Raw genomic sequence first — 26,267 nt, forward strand, 5'->3', positions numbered from 1 at the left:
CCCTTTGGTTTTATGCAATAGGACATCTTCGTTTCAACAATGTGCTACTATTCTGCTTTTCTGATTTTGTTGAACAAATTGTTGAAGTCTTCATGGCCAGCTTCTTTGTCCAAGGCATTTCATTTGACCATTGTTTTTACAATCTCATGAAAAGTTTTGAAGAGATGTGAGGAAACAGGTTACATATTGAATTGGGAGAAGAGCCACTTTATGGTTACCGAAGGTGTGGTCTTGGGTCATAGAGTTTTCGGTAAGAGTTTCGAAATAGACCAAGAGAGAATCAAGGTAATAGAAAATTTACCCTATCCTCAAGATGCAAAAAGGATGCAAACTTTCGTTGAACATGCCAGTTTTTCTAGGCGGTTCATTAAAGATTTCTCTACAGTCTAAACTATCAAAGCCACTTACTAATCTCATGTAGAAAGACTTCATGTATTCTTTCAATGAGGAATGTGTATAAGCTTATGAAAAGCTGAGGGATGCCTTGATCACCGCCCCTATCATCGAACCTCCCAAGTGGGATGTGTCGGCGTTCTGGGAACGGGGGTCCCCAAACTTGCCTGCCTGCGGCCCGCGGCATGGCTGAGCCAGCAGGCCGTACGGCCCATCTTCACCAACAAAGCACCCAAGACCCTCGCGAGGCGGATGATGCAAGACCTCCTCTGGAGTGGCCTAGCTAGGCAGGCTCACAAGGAGCGAAGATATCAAGGCGAGGCGAACCTCACGAGGCTCTCGTGACGTGAGCCGTGACGATTGACGCCAGGCGGGCGCCACGCGGGTGCCAGCGCGCGCAGCGTCCTTGTTTCCTCTTTGGTGCAAAGGGGGCAAGCGTAGCCACGGAGTACCGAGGCATCAGGCAAAGGTTTCCATTTCGGTGCAACAATACCAAGACCAAGGACTGCAAGACAGAAGTCATCGTGGAGCCCAGAGCAGCGTCATTACCAGAACTTTCTGCAGGCGAAGGCTACTTTTGTCAGGATAGCTTGTACTAGCTGTCCCCCATCAAATTAGCCCGCCATTGTTGGCTCCCTTCCCGCTCGATATTTGGGAAGAGGACCAGGGCCTCTATAAATAGGACTAGCCACCACAGTAGGATGGGGAATTTGAGCTAGAGAGATCATCTTAGCTCGAGAAAGATCACCTCATACACAAGCTCACCGAGCACAAGAACGCCTTAACCTCAGGAGGTCGTTCTGCCCTTGTATTGTTCATCATTAGCCCAAGAGGAAATCAACCACCACCACACTGGAGTAGGGTATTACACCACAACGGTGGCCCGAACCAGTATAAACCTCGTGTCCTTCTATGTTGAGTTCGTCGAGTTCGTCTGCAAGATCTTAGCAAGCTAGAGCGTAGATCGGTTGGAGGGAAAGACTTCGCGCGCACCCCAGTGTTCGAACCTTAAGGGTTTGCCGGAACCCCAACCCCGACATTTGGCGTGCCAGGTAGGGGTGCGCCGGAGCTTTTCTCCATCAACCAGCGCCCCGTACCACCGCACCGCGCTCCCATGACAGGTACCTCGCCACCGACCTCCTCGGCCGGCGCCGGCAGCAGGGAGTCTGGGTACTGAGCCCTGGCCCCCGCTCTCCGGCGGGTGCAGTGGCCGGTCAAGTTCAGGCCGGAGATGCTGCCGCATTACGACGGCGCGGCAGACTCGACGCTCTTCCTGTTAGCATACGAGGAGGCCGTCCATGAAGCCGGAGGTGACGACAAGATCATGGCAAACTTGTTCCCCCTGGCCCTCGCCGGTGAGCCGCGCGCCTCGCTGCTCGGCCTCCCAGGATCCACAGTGACGTCCTGGGGGGAACTCCGCGACCTCTTCACTGCGCGCTACGCGGCACCAGCACACCACGCAGTCGCGGCACTGCTGGGCGGCTCCCAAGCACCTCCTTCAGATCGCCACGTCAAGCCTTTCTTCCGCCGGATTGGGGCCGCCTGCAAGCACCCAGGGGCTCCGCCGGATTGGGCCGCGCCGGAAGCCAACCTCACCTTCGACTCGGAAGACCACCCTGGATCCACCGCCGGCTCAGGGATGCTTCCGATGCTCTGCACGCCCACCATCTGCAACGTGGCCGTCACCAAGACCCTCATCGACGGCGGCGCTGGTCTCAACCTGCTCTCCGTGGAAGCTTTCAGCCTTCTTCATGTGCCGCTCGAACGACTCGGCCTCAGCAAACCCTTCACAGGGATGGGCGGTGGAGCTGCTCACCCCTTGGGGCAGATCCGCCTCCCTGTCACCTTTGGCACGCGGGATAACTATCGCACCGAGCTGGTGGACTTCGACATCGCCCACATCGGTCTCCCGTACAATGCCATCCTCGGGTACCCGGCCCTCGCTTAGTTCATGGCTGCAACTCACCCGGCCTACAACCTCATGAAGATGCCAGGGAGCAAGGGCGTCCTCACCATCCAAGGGGGCGCTAAGGAGGCCGTGATGGCGCTCAGGCTCGCCTTCAAGACCGGGGCAGCAACGCAGCCAGCCGGCGCCGGTGCGCCGGAGGCCAAGGAGGCTGCGCCCACCAAAATAAAGCAGTTGTTCACCCAAGACAAGGCAGAGACCAAGAAGGTGCCGGTCAACGAGGATGGGTCTTCAGGATCCACCTTGACCATAGGAACCGGCCTTAACCCGGGGCAAGAAGAAGCATTGGTGAGGTTCTTGCGCGCGAACAAGGAGATATTCGCGTGGGAGCCCGATCAACTGGTAGGGGTCCCGAGAGAGGTAATCCAGCATCATCTAAAAGTGTGCCCCAACGTACGCCCCGTGAAGCAGCGAGCAAGACGGTAGTCCACTGAGAAGCAGGCCTTCATCGTCCAAGAGACACGCAAGCTGGAGGCGGCATGTACAATCTGGGAAGTTTGATACCCCGAATGGCTGGCGAACCCCGTTGTAGTGCCGAAGAAAGGTGGGAAGGAACAGATGTGCATCGACTTCACCAACCTAAACAAAGCCTGCCCCCAAGACCCGTTCCCCCTTTCGTGCATCGATCAAATCATCGACTCCACCGCCGAGTGCGACCTGCTGTGTCTCTTGGATGCGTTCTCTGGGTACCATCAGATCAAGATGGCGATGGAGGATGTGGAGAAGACGGTCTTCTTGACACCATATGGGGCGTACTGCTACACCTGCATGCCTTTCAGCCTTCGCAACGCGGGCGCAACCTTTCAGCGGCTGATGCACATCGCCTTGGGGCGGCAGCTCGGCAGGAACACAGAGGCCTATGTTGATGACATAGTGGTTAAATCTCACGAGGTGAGGACGTTGATTCAAGACTTGGAGGAGACCTTCGAGAGCTTGCGCCAAGTGAACTTGAGGCTTAAGCCGGAAAAGTGTGTGTTTGGCGTTCCATCCGGCAAATTGCTAGGGTTTCTTGTATCCCACAGAGGGATCGAGGCAAACCCAGAAAAGATCAAGGTCATCGAAGACATGAGCCCACCACAGACCCTCAAGGAGATGCAAAAACTGGCAGGACGGGTGACCGCGTTAGGGCGTTTCATCTCTAAGCTAGGCGAGCGCACCTTGCCCTTCTTTAAGCTCATGAAGAAGAAAGGCCCCTTCGAGTGGACCCCGGAGGCCGACCAGGCCTTCCGAGACCTCAAGAAATACCTCACCAGCCCCCCGGTGATGGTGGCGCCGCGGCCTCTCGGGCCTCTCTTGCTCTACCTTGCCGCAACCCCGTACTCTGCCAGCGCGGCGTTGGTGGCGGTTCGAGAAGAGCGTCAAGATAAGGGTGGAGCTGATATAGCATGGGGCCGGAGAGGTGCAGCGAAGCCATCAGCGGCGGAAGACCTAGCTCAACATAGCAACATCGCGAAGGCTCCCGAGGGCGGTCAGGTCTCAGGAGACCCATCACCGCAGGATATGTCGCAATCTACACGGGACCCGAGACTCAATGGTGTACCGGCCCTTGTCAAGCACCCAGTGTACTTCGTCAGCACTGTACTGCGGGACGTGAGGACGCGTTACCCCATGCCGCAGAAGCTCCTGCTCGCACTTTTGGTGGCCTCGCGCAAGCTGCGACACTACTTCCAGGGGCACCCCATCAAGGTCGTCTCGTCTTACCCGTTGGAGAGGATACTCAGGAGCCCAAACTCAGCCGGAAGGGTCGCTGAATGGAACATCGAGCTGCAAGCATTTCAGTTGGAGTTTAGCACCACCAGGGTCATCAAGGGAGCCGCGCTTGCCGATTTTGTGGCAGAATGGATAGATGCCCCGGCTCTTGAGGAAGGAGAATACCGGTCCACTTTCCCAGGAAGCGAGGCACCAGACGGCTGGGTCATGTATTTTGATGGCGCCTTTGCGCACCAGGGCGCGGGGGCTGGAGCAGTGCTCATCTCGCCCACTCAGGACAAGCTTTGCTACGCCGTGCAACTCTGCTTTCGGCACGGTGAGAAGGTCTCTAACAATATCGCAGAATACGAGGGCCTCATAGTCGGCCTGAAGGCTGTGGCGGCTATGGGGGTGAGACGCCTTACCGTCAAGGGCGACTCGCAGCTCCTCGTCAACTTCTCCAACAAAGTGTATGAGCCAAAGGACGAGCACATGGAGGCCTACCTTACTGAGGTGCGCAAAATGGAAAAGAAGTTCGCAGGCTTGGAGCTGCAGCACGTGCCCCGGGGCACCAACAAGGAAGCCGACGACATCGCCAAGAGAGCATCCAAGCGGCAACCGCAGGAGCCAGGCGTCTTTGAAGAGCGGCTCTTCAAGCCGTCAGCTACGCCGCCTCTTTCAAGCATGACTCAGCCTCGAGAGGAGCTCCCTCAGCCCCCGGCCTCGGGAGCCCTAGATTGCGGCCCAACCTCAGGAGTTCGGCTGCTCTTGGCGCTCGAGCCCAGGAGGAGTGCTGGACCAAGGAGTTCAGGGAGTACCTGATGCACGGGACACTGCCGGAGAAAGAAGAGGACGCGGAGTGCGTGTCCCGACAGGCCACGGCATACTGCATTCAAGACGGCGAGTTGTACAGGAAACGACTGAACGACGTCACGCTGCGCTGCATCTCCAGTGATCAAGGGAGGGAGCTACTAACTAACATACACAGCGGGGACTGTGGACATCACTCGTCATCACGGACCCTCGTCGGCAAGGCCTTCCGCAGCGGATTCTATTGGCCTACAGCACTTAACGATGCAGCCGAGCTGGTGAAGTCCTGCGAAGCTTGCCAATTCCACGCCAAGCAAATCCATCAGCCTGCTGAGGGCCTCCAAACCATCCCGCTCACGTGGCCGTTCACGGTCTGGAGGCTGGACACCCTAGGCCCGTTCCCGCGAGCGCCAGGGGGGTACCACTATCTCTATGTCGCCATCGACAAGTTCACTAAGTGGGCAGAGGTGGAAGCCGTCCGAACCATTCCAGCCAGCTCTACCATCAAGTTCATCAAGGGCCTCGTGAGCCGCTTCGGGGTCCCCAACCGCATCATCACAGATAACGGCTCGCAATTCACTAGTAACCTCTTTAAAACCTACTGTGCTAACCTTGGAACGCAGATCTGCTACGCTTCGGTAGCCCACCCTAGGAGCAATGGTCAGGCCAAGCGCGCCAACGCTGAGGTCCTAAGGGGCCTCAAGACCAGGACCTTCAAGAAGAAGCTGGAGGCCTGCGACAAGGGCTGGCACGACGAGCCACCAGTCCGTGCTGTGGTCAATCCGCACCATCGCTACCAAGCCAACGGGCGAGACTCCGTTCTTCCTCGTCTACGGAGCTGAAGCAGTCCTCCCTCACGAGGTCAGGCATCGCTCCGCACGGGTCCTGGCGTTCGACGAAACGCAGCAGGACGCCATGCGGGGGATGGATCTCGTGCTGGGGGAGGAATGACGTCGCGAAGCTGCATTAAGGGCGGCAAGGTACCAGCAAGCACTGCGGTGCTACCACTGCCGCAACATTCACTCCAGGACGCTCGAGACGGGTGACCTGGTCCTGAGGCGGGTCCTCTCCAGGGAAGGCTTGCACAAGCTCTCACCCATGTGGGAGGGCCCGTTCAGGGTCGTTCACATCGCCAAGCCTGGTGTCGTGCGCTTGGAGACGCAAGAGGGGATACCCATCCAAAACGCCTGGAACATCCAGCACCTCTGGAAGTTCTACCCATGAAGCAAGGCCCAAAGCCTGAGAAGCAAGGCCCAGAGCCTGAGAAGCAAGGCCCGGTGCCTGTGAAGAACCGCCGCCCGTGACACTCTCACGTAATAATGAGTTGGGGCTGTACACGCCCCGGAGTCTCAGGAGCGCCGGCCTCAGGCCCTGGGGCTCCCTCCCATGCCTAGTGGACAACACTTAGCTCCGCGCTGGTGAGAAGACTCGAAGACTAGATTAGGTGCCAGACACGGCTTTTCATTTGCTTTCCGTAGTTAGGTTGCTTTTCCTTAATCGAGTTTGCCTTTGGCGTTCCTTGCTGATTTGGTTCCTTCGCCTTTTACCGTGTTTTTCGGCTCTGGTTTACCCGTGATCTCTCTCTCTCTCTCGCATACCTCGCGAGGGGGCTAGGCAGGTGCCCTCGCGAGCTTTTCCTTCTCTCTGCCTTCTCGCGAGTCACCCCCGTTTGAGCCTGGAAGCTGGGGCAACTCTCCTAAATCCGTGCCCCTCGGGTACCACGATGCAAAGCGCCAAGTCAAGGTTCAGGTGAACGGCAAAATCCTCTAGCGCCCCCCCCCCCTTAACAAATTCTTGCAGTTCCTGAGCAAACGCAGATATCTCGTGAAGGAAGGAGTGTCCCAAACACGCCAGGTTAGGTTATCTTTGCGCAAAATAACAGCATGGCATGGGAATAACTCGCACGTTGCATTAACCAAGAACCATAGTTCGATACACGCCCCTCTAGGCCCATACTGGTTCCATTTTCTAGTGCAGGGAAAGAAAGGAAAAAACCAAACAAAACGGCGTTTCAAAAATCTGCAGGGGCAGGCCCTTAGCGACGCCCAAGCCTAGCCAGACCCCTCCTCACGCTTCACAGAGGCGCGGTGACGAGATGACCCGCTGCCTCCTTCGAAGCGAGCACGACGGTGCGGTGGCTGATCGTAGCCACTGCTGCTGGAGCTGTCGCAGGAGGGAGAGCCAACGTAGCTGGAGGAGATGCGGTCGCCACTGAGGGCAGGCTCACCCTCACCCTCGTCACGACCGTCGCCAAGGCCGAGCACCTCCTCGCCGTCGTTCGTCTCGGGGCAGCATCCGGCGCGGCGGCCATCTTCCCCGAACACCCTCACGAAGAGGGTCAACCCGCCGTCATACTTGAAGTGGAGCGTGCACCGCCTGCCCAGGCCGCACACGCGGGCGAACGTCTGCCAGCCGCGGGCCAGGGCTATGTTGCCCGCAGCAGAAGTCTTGACCGCGACCCAGGAGGCCTTGCTACAGCAACCATCCGCCTACAACCAGAGCCCCCCTGGACCAGGGGCCGGCAGCTCAGCGACAAAGAAGCGCAGAAGCTGGAGCCAGTTGCCGGCCGGGTTTTCTGACCAAACAACAAACTCCGGTGACGCCTCCGCTAAATGGAAGCACGGGTGGGGAGGCCTCGCTACCATCGCGCACCTCCCCCCGTCGAATGGACCGCCACGATTGGGACGGTCCCCTTCATGTGTCGTGGCGCCGCCTCGACGGTGGGCCACGGCGGGGGTCGCAGCGTGCTTGCGCGGGCGGCCGCGACCGCGCTTGGGCACCGGGGAACCAGGGCCCTCGCGAGGGGCCTTACCCTTCTCGGCGGCAGAGAACTTCCTTTGAGGCGCCATCGGAGGCACTGCAAGCAATGGAGCAAGAAGGAGGAAGCAAGCAAGGAAGAGATGGGCAACGGGGGCTCCGCCCCCCCCTCCCCATTTATAGCAAGAGAAGGCCAACCGGCGTCCCCCATGATTGCAGGTAATGATGGTTTCCCTTGCATGTCGCAAGGACTTGTCAAGTCATGCAGTCGTCAAGGCAGCGTGGGGAAGCGGAGACGCCCACGTCCAATCAATCGCCATGCGTCAACCGAAGTTGCAGGCTTTTGGGGCCCGTGGTGCTTCGAGCTTGACCCTTGGCTTCGCCGCGAAGCCAAGCCCGCGCGCACCTTGTGCCCGGGGGCTAATGTCGGCGTTCTGGGAACGGGGGTCCCCTGACTTGCCTGCCTGCGACCCGCGGCGTGGCTGAGCCAGCAGGCCGTATAGCCCATCTTCACTAACAAAGCACCCAAGACCATCGCGAGGGGCCAAGCCTCGCGAGGGGGACGACGCAAGACCTCCTCTGGAGTGGCCTAGCTAGGCAGGCTCACGAGGAGCGGAGATATCAAGGCGAGGCGAACCTCACGAGGCTCTCGTGACGTGAGCCGTGACGATCGACGCCAGGCGGGTATCAATGCGTGCAGCGTTCTTGTTTCCTCTTTGATGCAAAGGGGGCAAGCGTAGCCGCGGAGTACCGAGGCATTAGGCAAAATTTCTGTGCAACAAGACCAAGACCAAGGATTGCAAGACGGAGGTCATCGTGGAGCCCAAAACAGCGTCACCACCAGAACTTTGTGCATACGAAGACTACTTTTGTCAGGATAGCTTGTACTAGCTATCCTCCATCAAATTAGCCCGCCATTGTTGGCTCCCTTCCCGCACGATATTTGGGAAGAGGACCAGGGCCTCTATAAATAGGACTAGCCACCACAGTAGGGTGGGGGATTTGAGCTAGAGAGATCATCTTAGCTCGAGAGAGACCACCTCACACACAAGCTCACCGAGCACAAGAACGCCTTAACCTCAGGAGGCCGTTCTGCCCTTGTATTGTTCATCATCAGCCCAAGAGACAATCCACCACCACCACACTGGAGTAGGGTATTACACCACAATGGTGGCCCGAACCAGTATAAACCCCGTGTCCTTCTGTGTTGAGTTCATCGAGTTCGTCCGCAAGATCTTAGCAAGCTAGAGCGTAGATCGGTTGGAGGGAAAGACTTCGCGCGCACCCCAGTGTTCGAACCTTAAGGGTTTGCCGGAACCCCAACCCCGACAGGATGAACCGTTTGGGATGTGATGCTAGCAATTATGCTATTTTAGCTGTCTTGCGGCAACAGGATGAAAAGAAACTTAATGTTGTCTTTTATGCCAGCAGGAGTTTAGATGATGATCAAAGGCACTAGGCCCCTACTTAAAAAGAATTACTTGTTATTGTCTTTGCTTGTGATAAGTTTAGATCTTATATTATTAATTCTAAGGTGATTGTGCATACGGATCATCGTGCCTTATGTTATCTCCTCTCAGAAGCACGGAAGCAAAAGGAGGCGCGAGAAACTAGCTGAAGATCTTATCTAACATCCTTATCACGCGAGCACACCAATAAATAAAATATACAAGAGACCGTGAACATGTATTAAACCAACCTTTTCTCTTTATTCTCCTTTTTTGGTTTTCCTTTTTCTTTTTGTTTTCAATTTCCATTGGGGTTCTTTTTATTTCGTAATATTTTCTGAAAATCACGAAGAATTTTCAAATTCTTGAACATTTTCCAATTTCGTGCACATTTTTTCAATCTGCAAACCTTTTTCAAGTTTGTGACTAGTTTTCAAATCCATGAACCTTTGTCAAGTTCATGAACTTTTTTCGAATTCATGATTTTTTTTCAAATTAGTGAACTTATTTTTATAACCCATGAACTTTTTCTAAATTATTAAACACTTTAAAATTTTGCCAATATTTTTTAATTTTTGAAACTTTTTTCAGATAGATGAACATTTTTCAATTTGTAAAATTTTCAAATCCGTGAATAGTTTCAAATTCTAATTCTTTTTCAATTCGTTGAAGTTTTTGAAAATGCACGAACTTTTCTCAATTTAATAGACTATTTCTAAAAAGAACATTTATATTTATGCCCCTAATTTGCGCCCACTCTCAGATTTACCCCTTAAAAATCATATGCGCACCTAATGGTCAAAGGCCCTTGACTGGACGAAAAATGTACGAAAGGTTACTTCTATAAGTGCACTTAACGGAAGAGGGGGAAATTTGAGCATATAATTTTTTAGGGATAAATCTGAGTAGGTGGTTCGAGTTAGGGTCGAAAATACAAATGGCCCTTTCTGAAATAGTTTATAGTCATATGGTCAACTATCAAGTGGTCAATGTTCAAACAGTCAGCCTGTCAATCAGTCCAACTTTTTTGGGGGGAGTTAACCTCGTGGCTCCTATCCTCCGCGTAGGTTCGGGAATAGTCAAGTAACGCACAACCCGATGGCCCTCTTGCACACAAACAGGCCGGCCCGTATTAGCGCTGGTCTCCTGCCTTTCTACCACAGGGTTTTCGGAAGGCTCTAAAAACCGAGTGCTTTTCTTTCTTATGTGTTCTTCCTACTAGCTTTTTGTATTCTTTTCTCTTCCTTTCTTTTTCCTTTTTCTTTCTTTTTTATTGCATTTCTTTTTTACATTTTTACCCTTTTCCTTGTTCTTTACTTTTACTTTTTATCTTTCAGAAAATCTTCATTCATTTTCAAAAAATATTAAATAAACTAAAAAAATCAAAAACTAACCCAAAAATTGTTCATCGAATTCGAAAAATATTCATTAAATCAAAATTTGTTCACTGAATTAAAAAATGATTATCATATTCAAAAAATATTCATGAATTTTCAAAAATGTCTTCATATTCAAAAATGTTCATCAATTCAAAAAGTGATCTTGAATTAAAATGTGTTCATCAAATTTTAGAAAATTTTCGTCAAATTCAAAATTTGTTCTGCAAATATAAAAAATTTCATCAATGTTACAAATCATTTCATAAAAAATTTAAAAATTGTTCACCAAAACTAAAAAAATATTAGTTTTTCAAATCACAATTTTTTTTCAGTTCAGGATTTTTTTTGAAGTCATGAACATTTTTTAAAAACTTGTAACTTTTTAAAGAAAAAAATAGGAAAGGATACAAAAAAACTAGGGAGCCCCGCCCCTCACTTGGGCTAGCCCAAGCTTGCACGCGGGGACAAGGTGCTTCATGTTACGTGGTTTTCCTCCGCGTACAAGGAGGAATAGGAATTCCGGCCGAGCTAGCGAAGGGGACGATCAATCCAAGTGACACATCAATTCTTCTGTGTTGCATCGGCCCACGCAAGAAGGCCTATGAACATGGCGCTTAAGGTGCCAAACAGGAGAGCGATAAAGAGTTAAGAGAATTAATCACTAGTGCAGCCTACCGAACAACATATGTCATATACAGCATGTCTCGAGCACCAATATCAAATAGTCTAGCAAGCAAAAATATCGTCTCATCCTTGCATCACCTCAACAAGGCTACGCTCAGCCAACATCCCCCATGCGATACAGACTAGAGCCACCTAGGCAACCAAAAACACCCTATATCTCAATTCATGTGAGACTTCCTTCTGTCTCGCAGAAGTTGTGTCCTTTGCGATGTACCTATGGGGTCGGCCCAATTTCATGGTATTTTTCGTTCGCTAGTTCTTCGATAGAGTTCGCTCGCTCGTTGCGCTTCGTTCGCTGATTTTGCTAGTTTTTCCGATCGATCTTTCTTTGTTTCCTCACTAGTTTATCCAGTTTTTTGGTTTTTATTTCTTTTTAGTCGTTCTTCTTTATTTCTTACTTGGTTTTTGACTGTTTTTTCTTTTGTTTCTATTAATTTTGTTTTTTCACCGCCTTTTTGTTTTCTTCTCAGTTTTCATTGGTTTTTTTCTCTACTTCCATTTTTCTTTTATTTTTTTAGGTTTTGTTTGCTTCTTTCTTGGTTTTCAATGGCTTTTTTTTTCTTTCCTTTCTTTCCTTTCATTTTTCTTCTGTTTTGTTTCTTTCTTTCTCATTTTCCCTCTATTTTCTATTGTTTCCTCTCGGGTATTTATTGTTTTTCTATTCACATTATTGGTATATATCTAATCAACTTTTCTAATACAAAATAACATTGTTGGTATATATCTTATGTTTTTAATACATGATCAACATTATTTCTATACAAAATTTTAACATTTTTAATAACAAGATTAACATTTTTTTAATACATGGTCAACATTATTTGATACGTTTTAACTTTTTTTCAAATGTTTGATTAATATTTTTGTAATACATAGTCAAAAAAATTTCTATACACATATAATATTTTTTAAATGCTTGATTAACATTTTTCAAATACTTTTCCAACATGTTTTCAAATGCTTGATTAAACAAGTTAAGTACATGATCATTTTTTTTTCTCATTTTTGTAACACATGGTCAAGATTTTTTTATATATATACTTGATTTACATTTTCAAATACTTGTTGAATAATTTTTTGAATGCTTGATTAACATTTTTAAATACATGATTAACTTTTTTTCATCATTTTTTAATAGATGGTCACTATTTTTTCTATATACATTTAATTTTTGTAAATGTTTGATTAACATTTTAAAATATATGATCGAAAATTTACCATTTTTTAATAGATGGTCAACATTTTTCTATAAACATTTAGCATTTTTCAAATACTTGTTCAACATTTTTTTTGAATGCTTGATTACCAGTTTTTATATATGTGATTAAAAAATCCTCATTTTTTAATACATGGTCAAAAAAATTATACACATTTAACAATTTCTAAATAATTCATTAACATTTTTTCCAAATACGTATTCAACATTTTTTCAAATGCTTGATTAAACATGTTTTAAGTACATGATCAAAAAAATTCACACGCATTATAATTTTTAATTCATTTTTCGTATGTGTGATAAATATTTTCTCTATAAACATTTAACATTTTTCAAATGTTTGGTTGATTTTTTAAAATGTTTTATCTAGAGTGTTTTTCGTAATATATATATTTTGAATACTTGAAAGTATAAATAAAATTTGAGAATAAAGCAAAAAAAATGAAAACAGAAAACATGAAAAGAAAACAGAAGAAGAAGAAAGATTGTGGCCTCCTATGCGCCTGGGCTGGTCCATCTGGGCTCCCCTTCACGCGAGGATTCCCTCCATTCACAAATATAAGATGGAGCCGTGCAGTGCAATGCCCGCCGCCACCAGTGGGGATGTTGCAGGACGGGCGGTGGGGATGAGCGGCCCGATGGCCGCTGGTGTTGACGCTGGGTAGGGGATCACGGGGTAGGGCACGTCCAGGTGTTTTTCAGCTGCCAACAATCTCAATCTCCAGGCCTAAGGTGATTAGCCAAAATTCCAATCTGAAATTTCATCAGTTGACCTGTACATGTTAGCTTATGTTTGCATTTAGAAAGATATAATAGCTCTGTACAATAGAACCTTTTAGGTGAATGAGGCCACTATCTTTGAACGGTAGTCAATAGAGCATTCAAAAAACAAGAGAAGATCATTGTGATTTTCTTCTCTATTTTGCAATTTTCTTAATCTTTTCAGATATAGTGGCTATTGTGAACAGTCTGTATTAGTATTTGTATTGCTGTGGACCAATTGGCTTCTCTATTTTGCAACTTTCTCTGTTTTTATTTACTCTGCATGTTAGTTTTAATCTAACTCTAACAGCTTTCACAAATTTATACTAGTATTAAATTCATCACTGAATATATTTCCACGGCATATGAAATTTTTTATTGTGAGTGTTCATTTATTTTCTATAAAAAATTATCAATCTTTATCAAGTTTGACCTCAGTTAAGGTTAAATAAAATGAAGAGAGTGATAACATACTGCTAGCACTACTTAAAAACTCGATGCCCCAGCATTTTGGCGCCCTGTGCATGATGCTGCAACTTTCTGAGCCTGGCCTCAACTTTGACAGAGGTAGTTGGTACTTGCAAATCGGTGGCGACTTTCTTCCCTTTTGGATGGGGGAAAGGATAGGATGCCGGTCCCGCGCGCACTGTGCTGCATCGCTCGGGCCAGTGTCTAGCGGCTAGTGGTGGCATACGCATGTCAGCGACCAAGGACTAACCATCACCCACAGGCCGCTACAGAGGGTGGATCAGGGCAACACGTCGGTCGTCTCCGTTCCTGTCTTGACCGAGCCCCCGCGGCCACTCGATTGTGAAGCCTGCGCCGCGGTCCAACAAGGTTTACGCGAGGATCAGGCGCGGCGTCGCAGTGGTACCGTGTTGATTTGGTGAGGATAGCCTGCAGCATGTGTCTCACTTGGTCCTCGATAGCCGGCTCGTGGAATTGGCCCTGCGCTCACATCAATCGTTACGGGTTTACGGAGAGAAGCGGTGTCCGTGGTCCTCGATCGGCCGCGGAAGGGTCCCTTCAGCGAGTCAATACACCGCGAAAAAAGAACCGGAGAAGATGCTTTCGAATTCGCAGCAGGTCGTTTGACTCGGCAGCCTGCAAATGCAGGCATTCATGTCACCGGCCACGACCTCGACGGCCAACATCCGTACCAGCTCCCTCTCCTTTTCCTTGGTCCTGTACCGCTTGATCTGCCAGCAGTAGTCCGAACTGAGGCCAACTCCACCGCGTGACCCTATCCTGTCCGTCCCCGTCCGTTTGAGGTAAAACGGACAAACGAGACGGCCCAGCACGCGGGCGCAAACGAACTTTTGTCCGCTTTGTGTTCGCTTTCGACCCATCCCTGGCCCAAGTTTAAGCCGGTTTTGGGGTGAAACAGACAGCGCGCGGACGGGCGGGACGCGCGCGCTTGTCCTCCCATGGCCCGCCTGTCGGTGGGAGAAACCAAAAATCCCCACGCTCATTTGCCGCCATTTCCCCCAAACCCTTTCACGTCCCTCCCGCCGCCCCTCTCTCCCCCGGCCATGGCCGACGCCCCGTCGAGTTCCAGCGGCCTGGCCGTCGACCCGCCCGCAAAGGTGAAGAAGAAGGCGCCAAGAAAACCGTGGTCGGAGTGCACGCCGGAGGAGATCGCCAAGTTGGACGCGGAATCGGCGAAGAGGAGGGAACGGAGAGCGGCCGTCAAGGTCAATGCCGCCGCGGCCAAGTTCGTCGCCCAGCGCGAGGAGCTGGAGGCCGCGCGGCGCAAGGCCGCTGCCGACGAGAAGAAGGACCTCATCAACAAAGCGCACGTCATCCTCATGCTTGGCATGGGCCGTCCGGCCGGGTTCCCTGCAGCGGCCGTCGGCCCGGCGAGCACAGGCTCGTCGGTCGCCCGGCCTACGCACCTTCAAACAAAGAAGCTTGAGATGGAGGAGGCGGCCAAGAGGAGGAAGATCGACATGAAGGAGGCGGCCCGGCAAAGGCAGCTCGACATCGAGGCCGACAACATCAAGGCCAGGCAGAGGCAGCTCGACATCGAGGCCACGAACGCCGCCACCAAAGCGAAGGAGGTGTCCCTTGCGATCATGAGCGTGGACTTGTCGAAGATGAGCGACAAGACGAGGGCCTGGTTCGAGACCAAGCAGAAGGAGATGCTCAAAGCCGAAGGCCTGAATTAGGTCGTCCGATCGGCCGTGGCCGTTCTTTTTGGAGGCTGGCATGGGTGCCATCCGCCCGTTGGGCCGCTGTCTGTGTGCCGGCGAGAAAACATTCATTTTGGTGGCCGGCTGTGTTGCCGGCCGCTGGCTGTGTTGTCGGCGAGGACAACTATTCATTTTTGGAGGCTGGCTATGTTGTCGTCCGCTGGCTGATGCCGGCGATGGACGTGTAGGCCGCTGGCTCTGTTGCCGGCGTAATGAACTGGGGTCGCTGGTCTGAACTAGGGCTTGGCATTTGAAACGTTGCTTCTGCTTTTTTAAAGAGACGCGGACAGGATAAGGTAAATGGATGCGGTCGCGCGCTGGGCGCACAGCCACCGCATCCGAGGACACGCCTGAACATAACCCAAATCGTTACCCAAACGGATAGAATCCGAACAAAACGGACGTCTGTTTGGGATCGCACGGTGGAGTTGGCCTGAGAGCCTCACGCTGGTCCTAACTGGAGTGTTCAATGTATGGCTATCAGTTAATTTGTCTCCCTGCATTTCAAAAGGAAATCTCGTCAGAAATTAGGGTGCTTCTACACATAGCAATAGCATGATCCAAATTATGAGCAAAACTAAGATGTAATCACAAATAAAAGGGAAAACAGAATAACACAAAAGTTGACCTAAACTTTTGGGATATAGGGTGATCCAAATTATGAGAAAAACTAGGATGTAAACATAAATAAAAGGGAAAACAGAAACGGAATAACACAAAAGTTGACCTAAACATACCACCACCACATAACACGATCACCACCTGGAGTTATTGAGAGTGATATCTTCACAAAAGCCTTCGCGAAGAGCAACAACGCTTGTGTAGGATATCGTTGTTGTCATTGACCCTTGTCGACGGTTGGATTATGGATGGGCTTAGGCCTAAGACAATAATCCTTGGTTAATCTCTAAGGCCCATGCATGTATATGGCAAGTGATAAGGAGTGTAGGAAGTTTAGTACCATACTGCTACAGTAAGAAGAGTGAGACCTTTTTAGAAGGGTTGCTCCATCACTTCCTATTGGAAGCTTGGGAATAGAAACTCTACATGTGCGCTCCTCCTCCTCCACCGCCCGCCTCGCCTCGCCACGCCTCGCCTCGTCATGAAGCGTGCGCGCGCCTCGGGTTGCGGGAATGAGCCGAGGCGTCGTGGGCCTGAGCCCAGACGCATCCATCCGACGGCCTATATAAGAAGGCGCTGGCCAGTGGAATGAACCCTAACTCAGTTCACTCACTCCCTCTCGTACAACCCTAGCCGTCATCTACTGTTCCTCTCTCTGTGCTGCTTCCGGCGATCTCATCCCGACGACCGCGTGCACGGTTGGTCGGGAGAGCACGCGCGCCTCGGGTTGCGGGAATGAGCCGAGCCGTCGTGGGCCTGAGCCCAGGCGCATCCATCCGACAGCCTATATAAGAAGGCGCTCGCCAGTGGAGTGAACCCTAACTCAGTTCACTCACTCCCTCTCGCACAACCCTAGTCGTCATCTACTGTTCCTCTCTCCGTGCTGCTTCCGGCGATCTCATCCCGACGACCGCGTGCACGGTTGGCCGGGAGAGCACGTGCGCCTTGGGTTGCGGGAATGAGCCGAGCCGTCGTGGGCCTGAGCCCAGGCGCATCCATCCGACGACCTATATAAGAAGGCGCTGGCCATTGGAGTGAACCCTAACTCAGTTCACTCACTCCCTCTGGCATAACCCTAGCCGTCATTTGTTGTTCCTCTCTCTGTGCTGCTTCCGGCGATCCCATTCCGACGACCGCGTGCACGATTGGTCGGGAGAGCAGGTGCCTCTGGAATCCTGTCGTTCGAGATCCTGCCCGGGAGAACGGCAATAAGGTTTTTGGGAGCGTCTCGACGCGACTGCTCCCGATCTGTCCCCGTCTCCGTCCGCCTCTGCTTTCACTACTTCCCCTACATCGACTCCATGGCTGACAACGGAGCCGCCAAGAAGAAGGCCTCGGCCTCGGCTGAGGCTGCCGCTGCCCCTGCCGCGTTGGCCTGGCCAACCGGAGGGTATGACTCGTCCATCCCCTATTTGCTCGTTCATGTGTTGGCCGTATACGTATATATGATGTTCATAGATGTTTCGGTTCTATGTACTGTACGTGCTCACATGCTTAGGTATCGGTATGAGATGCATACCGTATTTGCCATACTTACTGTTTACTCATGGTCTAGATTAGTCGAAAAAGTGCTAATATTTCCATAAATTCAAAAACCTTATTTTAGGCACTTTTCGACTCATGGCTTCGCCGCTACTCTGAAACCGGAAAAGTTTACCGGGACGTATTTTAAGCGTTGGCAGAATAGGACTACCTTGTGGCTCATAGCATTTTAAGCGTTGGCAGAATAGGACTACGTTGTGGCTCATAACAACGAACGTGTTCTGGGTTGGTGGTGTGTCTTCCGTGGTAACGATTGCTCTTGAACAGGAGAATGCGTTTAAGGAGGCAACCATCATCTTTGTGGGAGCTGTTCTTACTATGATTGGGGACAAGCTAGTCAACGCGTATCTCCATATGCGCGTTGCCAAGAAATTGTGGGATGTGTTCGAAGCTAAGTTCGGCGCAACCGATGCTGGAAGCGAGTTGTATGCTATGAAGCAGTTTCATGATTACAAAATGATGGATAATCGTTCTGTATTGAACCAGGCCTATGAGATACAATGCATCGCTAAGAAGCTGGATCAGGCGCGGCCTCGTAGTAGTACCGTATTGATTCGGTGAGGATAGCCTGCAGCATCTGTCTGTCTCACTTGCTAGTCAGCTCGTGGAATTGGGCCTGCACTCACATCAATCGTTCTGGGTTTACGGAGAGAAGCGGTGTCCTTCATCCTCGATCGGCCGCGGAAGGGTCCCTTCAGCGAGTCAATACGCCGCGAAATCAACTTGAGAACGAACCGAAGAAGATGATTTCGAGTTCTCAGCAGATCGTTTGACCCGGCAGCCTGCAAATGCAGGCATTCATGTCACCGGCCACGACCCCGACGGCCAACTTCCGTACCAGCTCCCTCTCCTTTTCCTTGGTCCTATACTGCTTGATCTGCCAACAGTAGTCCCAACTGAGGAGTCCCGCGCTGGTCCTAACTGAGTGTTCACTGTATGGCTATCAGTTCATCTGTCTCCCTGAGTCTAGCTGTTTGTTTTTCAAAAGGAAATCTCGTCAGAAATTAGAGCGTTTCTACACATAGCATATAGAGGGGAAAAAAATAGAGTGATCCAAATTATAAAGAAAACTAGGATGAAAACCCCAATAGAAGGGAAAGCACAATAACACAAAAAGTTGACTTAAACAGTCCACCACCGCATAACATGATCGCCACCTGGAGTTACTGAGAGTGATATCTTCAGAAAAGCCACTGAGAAGAGCAACGACACGTGTACGATATCATTGTTGTCGTCGACCATTGTCGACCCGAAACTGCCTCACGTTCGATCAATTGTCATACGATTTGTACGACAAGAGACATGCCCGTTTTCCAAGGTCTGGGCCCACCACATCAGATGAGTTTTCTCATACAAAGATCGTACCGAATTTGATCGTACGTATAGCAGCTCTCTTGTCGACCATAAAGCTTTTGCCCATACTTGGACTCGACCGCCCAACTCAGTTTTGATGAATGGTTTATCAGAGGTAACAGACTTCGTTGCCGCTTTAACTCTAAGCGAACATGGCCCATTGTATAAAGCTTTGTCCCAGAGCCTAATTCCTACCACCTTGGCGAATCCTGGGTTAGAGGGCTAGCCGTTATGAAACCCACAAGACCGAGCGACATCTTTTTTGTGTTCGACAACAAGTAAGCACACAAAATGGAGCAGAAGGACATCAACAACACCACCACAATGGAGAAGCAACCGAGTCAACGTCAGCACCACCACTCCTGTTCAGCATGGAACATGCAATACCACCATGCCCGTCAAGCAACCACCTCATGTGTCGCACTACGACTAGCAACATACCACAACACCCAGGACCACCACCACGAGCGGGTCGTTATTCAAGGCGAGAGAGGTAAGTGTCGCCCCCATGGACTCCTCCCAGGCTTCGCCGGGTGGAGTATCTCGGCGAGGAAGAGGGAGAGAGTCAGATGGCTGGGGAGCTGCCATCACCTTTATCTCCGAGTGTATGGAGCAACACAGGTTAGTATGTTTCCTAATTCTAGTTCTTGGTTGGTGCAACCAGCAAAACCTCTCCTTCCCCCTCCCCCCCCAACTGACCCGACATCGATCCAAAGTTATCCGACATCGATCCAGCATAGGTTCATGCACGGGATCCAATGTGCTTGAGGGCATTCACATTTTTCGACAAAAGGAAATATATTAATATCATAAAGATACCAATTACATCAAGTCTCTGCAACAATGCAATGTCCTAAAGACATTACGGATGCACACAACCAAAAGACAATAAGAAGAAGAAGAACAAGAAGAAGAAGAAGAAACACCCTGCAACGATAATCAATTCCTTGTAGCTGCAGCATGAATCACAACCTAGACAACACCCGAAGTCCCAATTCTTCAAAAGCGACACCTCCAAGAAGGAAACGGTACAAAAGCACCGTCATCGCCCGATTCTAAATCTTAGATTTTCACCCTGAAGAAGATCCACGTTCTCAAAACAATGCCTTCAACAAAGTCACTGCTACACACAACCAATTAAGGCAAGACTTTGGGCTTTCACCCTGAAAGGTAAGACTCTGTACTCCGCCTGTGCTGCCGCCCCCACTTGCCGACGCCCCTGCCACGAGTCGCGAATCACCAAGAGAAGTTCTCAAAATGGCAAAAATATCCGACGTTGATTCTATAAGCTTCCGTTAAAGAATGAGGGATGCTCCAGGACTTATTCTCTTCGTCTCTCGGACTGATGAAGACTTTAATTTGCTAATTCTTGAACGAAAACCATGTAATGTGATCATGTGGAAAATAGATGACCATTGCATGATCTATTAATTAGTGGCCGTTTTACCCCGCAAAAAAAATTAGTGGCCGTTTTCTTGTAAGCATTACTTCGAATCTACCAATTCTAGTTAAGGTTGTGAGTCATCGTGGTCAAAAAGGTTGCAACCATAAAGAGTGACGATGTTCTGCAAATATTGGTGTACCATCCGACACATCCAACAAACATGCTAAAGCGAGCACTAGTACTACACAAAATTCAAAGACAGTTATCCAACTCAATATTTGTTGCCTTCTTTCTTTAGTGCTCCACATCGCCCAGGTTCAGTATAAGCAATTGTCACTCGCTTATACTTTTATGCAGCTTATTACATAATCCAAATTGAAGCATTCATCGAAGAATATATTGATCTAAGCAAGTACACACGAGGACTGTTTAAGCAAAATCTCTCTCAATTAACAGAAACCGGAGCAAACTGATTAAACGCGACATCAACATGGACTGGTGCACAAGGACAAGAGTCAAACACAACAGATGCATGCATGCGGCGTGTCTAGACCCTCCTGCCGGCCGGGCGACCGGTGGCCGCCTCGGGCTCCGGTGCTCCGCTGAGACACTTCACTAAACGGTGCCGGCGGCGACCGGACGTGGGGAACGGCCGGTGTACGAGCCGGCGGCGTGACCGTCGTTCTCCGGCGTGGCGGCGACGCTCTTCTGGGCGCGCAGCTGCTCGTAGAACCTCCTGATGAACTCGTCGGCCTTCCTGTCCACCTGCTGCTCGCCCGGCGTTTCGTTGCCCGGCGCCGAGTACGGCGAGTCGGCGATGCGGAGCCGCCTAGCCCCCGGGTTTCGCCCGGCCCCGGAGGAGGATGAAGTCCACAGCGCGGGCGACGGCGTCGCGGTGGCCGGCGCCACTACGAGCGCGTCGTCGTCGAAGGGGTGGCCGCCCTCGTTGAGCATCTCGAACACCCTGGCGATGTCGGCCGCGTCGTAGCTGTAGTAGCACCCGGGGCCCTCGTCGCCGCGGTGGCCGCGGCTCGTGGCGGCGGCGGAGAAAGGGGTGTTGCTGCAGCTGAACTCGACCTCGCGGCGGCTGCGCGAGGGCTCGTGCACCGCGAGGGCCGGGTCGAGCGCGCGGCACGAGAAGGACGACGACCTCGCCGAGGAAAGGCCGCCGAGGGCCTTGCCGGCTTTCTTGCCGCGGCGGAGGAGGAGGCCGAGGTCCATGGCCAGCTTGCGCCCGGACGGGAGCACCCCGCGCCGCAGCATGTAGAGCACGGCGCGCACCACGCGCCACAGCCGCCTCGCCACGCTCTTCCGCTGGGTGGTCGCCGTCGGCACGACGTCCTTGCCGGCCATTTCCGGTGTAGGGAGGAAGAGGGAGGCGGAGGGATCGAGGAGAGGAGAGCGAGAGTGAGGATGCTGAGCAAGGTGGGCTGCTCCCGCTCAGTGGCTCGCGCTTGGTGGTTGGAGGAGGTTCGGGGGGCGCGGCTATCTAAAAAGGAGGTAGGAGTAGGAGAGTTCCCGTAAAAAAAAAAAAGAGGTAGGAGCGCCAACCGTCAGATCCTTCCTTGCTTTAAGATTCACGCTGTGAGTGATTTGTCACCATTCGGCCTGTGTAAGGCGTGCATTTAGGGGGGTGAAGTTTTGGAGGCCGAGCTCTTCGGAGCTCGGTATTTGAAAAAATATCAAAAAACATATTTAAAAGTCTCAAAAAATTCAAAAAAAAATCCATGGAAAATATATGTATTCCGCAAGAACATGTTAAATTCCGTTTAATGTTGTGATTTGTAGGCTGTAAAAACAAACAATAATCCGGCCCAATAACAAAAATAAAAAACCCATTTAAAAATATGTATTGGTTTTTTTTTCTGTACGCCACATGTGAAGTATAATCCGGCGAAATTTTTACATATATAGTATACATGTGTATGAGTGTCCACTAATAAATTCAGAAATTTTTTTGCGCTGTAGAATTTGAATTTGAAAACTGAGCTCCTTGTAGGGATCCATCCCAGAATCTACTATTTGCTATGTAGCACTACTAGCCCATAAGTCACCATCAAGTCCATGTTAAATTAGTAGGACGCGTCCTACTTGAAGGAATAGAGCAGCTTTTTCATTGATTTTCAGTTTTTTTTTGTGTTTTCATCGATTTTTCTTCGTTTCTTTCTCTGTTTTCATAGGAGGTTTTCTATTTATTTTCTTGTTTCTTTCTCGGTTTTCATGGGCATTTTTCTTTTCTTTCTTTTTTCTTCATTTTTTAGTTCTCTTCGTTTCGTTCTTGGTTTTCACCGCCTTTTTTCTTTTCTTCATTTTGTTTGGGTTTTTTTCATGTTTTTCATTGGTTTTCTTTTCTTTTCTCTCTATTTTTCACTGTTTTCTATAAACATTTTTAATACATCTAATACATTTTTCTAATACATGTTTAACATTTCTCAAAAAGAAGATTAATATTTACTGAGTACATGGTCAACATTTTTCTATACACATTTAGCATAGTTAAATTATTGATTACACTTTTTAAATCACATATTAACATTTTTAATACATCATCAACTTTCTTTCTACACACAATTAACATTTCTAAATAATTGATTAACATATTTCAAATACCAGATTAATTTTCTAAATACATTGTCAACATATTTAACACGTTTTCACATGCTTGATTAACATTTTTAATACAATTTTAATTTGTTGAAATGATTGATTAACATTTTTCATATACCAAATTAACTTTTTTATACATTGTCAATATTTTTTCTATACATATTTAACAGTTTTTCATATTCTGGATTAACATTATTCAAATACAAGTTTGATATTTTTAATACATGATCAACATTTTTTATATGCGCATTTAACATTTTTAATGCTTGATTAGCATTTTTCAAATATCTGTTTAACCTTTTTTTCAAATGCTTGTATTAACATTTTTTAAATACATGATTAAAAATTTCACACATTATATTTTTTGTATGCATTTTTTATATATGAGAAAAAAATGCTTGGCTTACATTTTTTTGAAATACTTTATGTAAAGTGTTTTTTGTAATATATTTATTTGGAATATTTGGAAGTATAAATGGAAGTACAGAAAAAAATGAAAAAAAAAGAGGCAGTCGCCTCTGCGCAGCTGGGCTGGCCCATCTTGCGCTCTGCTTGACGCGAGGGTCCCCTAGTTCTCGCTATAAGCGATACATAGGGGCGCCCTGTTTCGTTGTCTTTTTTGTTGGGCTGCGAATTTTTACAGAGAGAGGGGGGGAGCGGCGAAATCGCTAGATAAGTTGTAAAGGTCACCCGACCTTCTCAGATGCTGACAAGTGGCGCCTGTGTCACTTGCCACAGTTTGGGTCTCGTGTCGAGATCTTAAAAACTAGATCACATGTTAATAGGTTTCGACGAACATTTTTTTCCACAAAAAAGTATGCTTCTTGCAAAACCAAAACAGTGCTTTATTTTTTGTCTTTCTCAAGAAGCACAACTTTGCTTCTCGCGGAAGCAAATTTGTGCTTCCACGAGAAGCAAATGTGTGCTTCTCGTGGAAATACATACTTTTTTTTTCTGTGTTTCTCAGGGAAGTGAATATGAATGCTAAGCAAATACAAGAAGACCAACCTTTTCAGGAAAAGCTTTAGTTTTTTTTTCCAGCAAATATACTACTCTGTTTGTTGATATCTTCCAAGGCCTTCAGCCGTTAAAAAGAGCAGATGAGCCCTTTCCTTTGTTTGATGGAAATGTTGGTCAAAGATGGATCTTCTGGGTTGAAACAGAAAGATAAGAACAAACAGGAACCAAGAACTAAAATGAGCATAATGAATCACCTTTGCTCATCTATATTACATCTGTATATTCGATTCTCTATTCCATTGTTAATCGATCCCACAGAACAAGCCGCACATAGAGCCACCGAGGGAAGCTCGGAGTGACTGACTGATGAGAGTTTGCATATCTGCTGCCTGTCCATTCTTCAGTAGAGCTCAAAACGAAAGAAATGGCAAGAAATGACCAGTTTGCTCACTTGGTCGCGCCAAAAAATGGCATCTGAGACAGGATAACCATTCCAATCGCACAATACGGCCACACACTCACCGTCACGCATGACGAATCGAAGTTCTATATCTGAACAAGCACATGATCCGTCGCACCAGATCCACCAGACCAATCATCAAAAAATCCCCACCATACACACCCGCGAGGCTGCTCAATCATCGCACCACTCGATCGGCAGGCACGGCAGCAATGGCGGCGGCGACCGGAGGCGGCGGTGGTAGCAGGGAGGAGGGGCTGACGCTGCTGGGGTTCTGGACGAGCCCGTTCGCGCTGCGTGCGCGGTTCGCGCTGAACCTCAAGGGCGTCCCCTACGAGTACGTGGAGGAGGACCTGTTCGGCGAGCGGGGCAAGAGCCCGCTCCTCCTCGCCTCCAACCCGGCCCACGGCGGGAAGGTGCCCGTGCTCATCCACGGCGGCCGCCCCGTCGCCGAGTCGCTGGTCATCCTGGAGTACATCGACGAGGCGTTCCCGGAGCGCCTCCCGCGCCTCCTGCCCCCGCCCGACGACCCGCGCGGCCGCGCCGCCGCCCGCTTCTGGGCGGCCTGCGTCGACCAGAAGCTGCTCCCCACGTGGACGCCGCTCTACGCCGGGAGCACGGCCGAGGAGCGGGCGGGCGCGGCGAGGGAGGTCGTCGCCGTGCTGGAGGCGTTCGAGGGGGAGCTCGGGGACAGGGACTTCTTCGGCGGGGACGGCGTGGGGCTGGTGGACGTGGCGCTCGGCGGGTTCCTCGGGTGGCTGCGCGCGTCGGAGGCCATGTGCGGCGTGCGGACCGTCGACCCGGCCAGGACGCCGCGGCTGGCGGCGTGGGCGGAGCGGTTCGGCGCGCTGGACGGTGTGAGGGAGGTCGTGCCGGACGCGGCGCCGCTGGTGGAGTACAACCTCATGAAGCGGGCTCGCCTAGGCCTGCCGTATCTGCCGCCGCATCAGACGCAGCAGCAGTAGTAGTTAATTCCAACGCGAGTGGCTCGATCCATCGCGCGCAGAGGAGGAATTGAATTGAATTTGAAATTCTGAATCCGATCCCTTAAGCCGGTGGATTATTTAGTTCTTCTACTTGCAGTAGTATAATAAGTCTGTATTCTTGTTTGGAATTCTGGAATTCTCCGCTGGATCGAACCAGGTTTTTGAGAAACTCTAGCCAGAGAACTGCCTTCCAATAAAAAGAACAGAGTCGTATCATCTTCACAGCAGTTAGTCCAGAGTGTACGGTGTCATGTATAAGAAGGAAAAAAAGAACAGAGAAAAAATAGGAAAAACAGAGAAAAAGTAAAGGGGCATTCCGAGAATTGAACTCGGGACCTCTCGCACCCTAAGCGAGAATCATACCACTAGACCAAATGCCCTCGTGTGATTTCAATTCAGTACATAACGTATTTGAGCATTCAGTTTCTGTATTTGACAAACATGAGTATGGCTTCTCACCCCGTTTATTAATGAAGCAACAAACCACCAAGCATCGAGGATGTACATCATAAAACAGGTTAGAAAGGGAAAGCAAAGCAAGTTCACTGTTGTGGGCAACATCACAACAATAGACCCAATGGATACAACCAATATCAAGGGGCAGGCGGAGGGGTGACTCTATCCGGCTTTTTACTAAGGACCCGCCCCTAGTGCAACAAACCGTACAATTTATAAATGGCATCAGTAGGGCATCGTCAATGAATATTCTCAATGACAAGCTTGGTGTGAATGGACCGAATCGTTCAAGAAGCAACACCAAAGACAACCTAAAGGTGGTGACGAGTGTCGCCTGCGCTAGCCCAAATGATCTTGTAAAGATCCGAAAAGTTCGTAGGATACCCATCTATCCTACAACCTTAGATCAACTCCAATAAGGCGACCCATTTCATTCGCGGCCATCCGTTCAGGTCGATGCGGACATAAAAGACGACTCAACACGTCGACCTAAATAAACGCGCGTCTGTTTTTCGTCCGCGGGTGATCAATTTTCGGTCCATTTTTGAGCCAGCAACGCCGCCCCTCCCCTCCCCCCTCCCCCGCGTCGCCCTCCGCCGCCG

At 49.7% G+C, this 26,267-nt stretch overlaps 2 protein-coding genes and 1 non-coding gene across 3 annotated transcripts; 1 reads left to right on the forward strand and 2 right to left on the reverse strand.

The window, feature by feature from the left end:
* Window positions 1-20,562: 20,562 nt before the first annotated feature.
* LOC125548126 (uncharacterized) lies at window positions 20,563-21,657 on the reverse strand. Its single transcript, XM_048711804.2, has one exon. It carries the CDS (start codon window positions 21,547-21,549, stop codon window positions 20,812-20,814), a length of 738 nt encoding a protein of 245 aa, XP_048567761.1. The 5' UTR covers window positions 21,550-21,657; the 3' UTR covers window positions 20,563-20,811.
* Window positions 21,658-23,965: 2,308 nt separating this feature from the next.
* LOC125548127 (putative glutathione S-transferase GSTU6) lies at window positions 23,966-25,378 on the forward strand. Its single transcript, XM_048711805.2, has one exon. It carries the CDS (start codon window positions 24,328-24,330, stop codon window positions 25,186-25,188), a length of 861 nt encoding a protein of 286 aa, XP_048567762.1. The 5' UTR covers window positions 23,966-24,327; the 3' UTR covers window positions 25,189-25,378.
* A 139-nt stretch (window positions 25,379-25,517) lies between these two features.
* Window positions 25,518-25,589, reverse strand: TRNAP-AGG (transfer RNA proline (anticodon AGG)). The gene has a single exon. It is a non-coding gene; the product is annotated as a tRNA-Pro (tRNA).
* Window positions 25,590-26,267: the final 678 nt, after the last annotated feature.

This window comes from Triticum urartu, chromosome 3A (genome assembly GCF_056163025.1).
Source record: "Triticum urartu cultivar PI428250 chromosome 3A, HENAU_Tu73, whole genome shotgun sequence".
Lineage (NCBI taxonomy): Eukaryota > Viridiplantae > Streptophyta > Magnoliopsida > Poales > Poaceae > Triticum > Triticum urartu.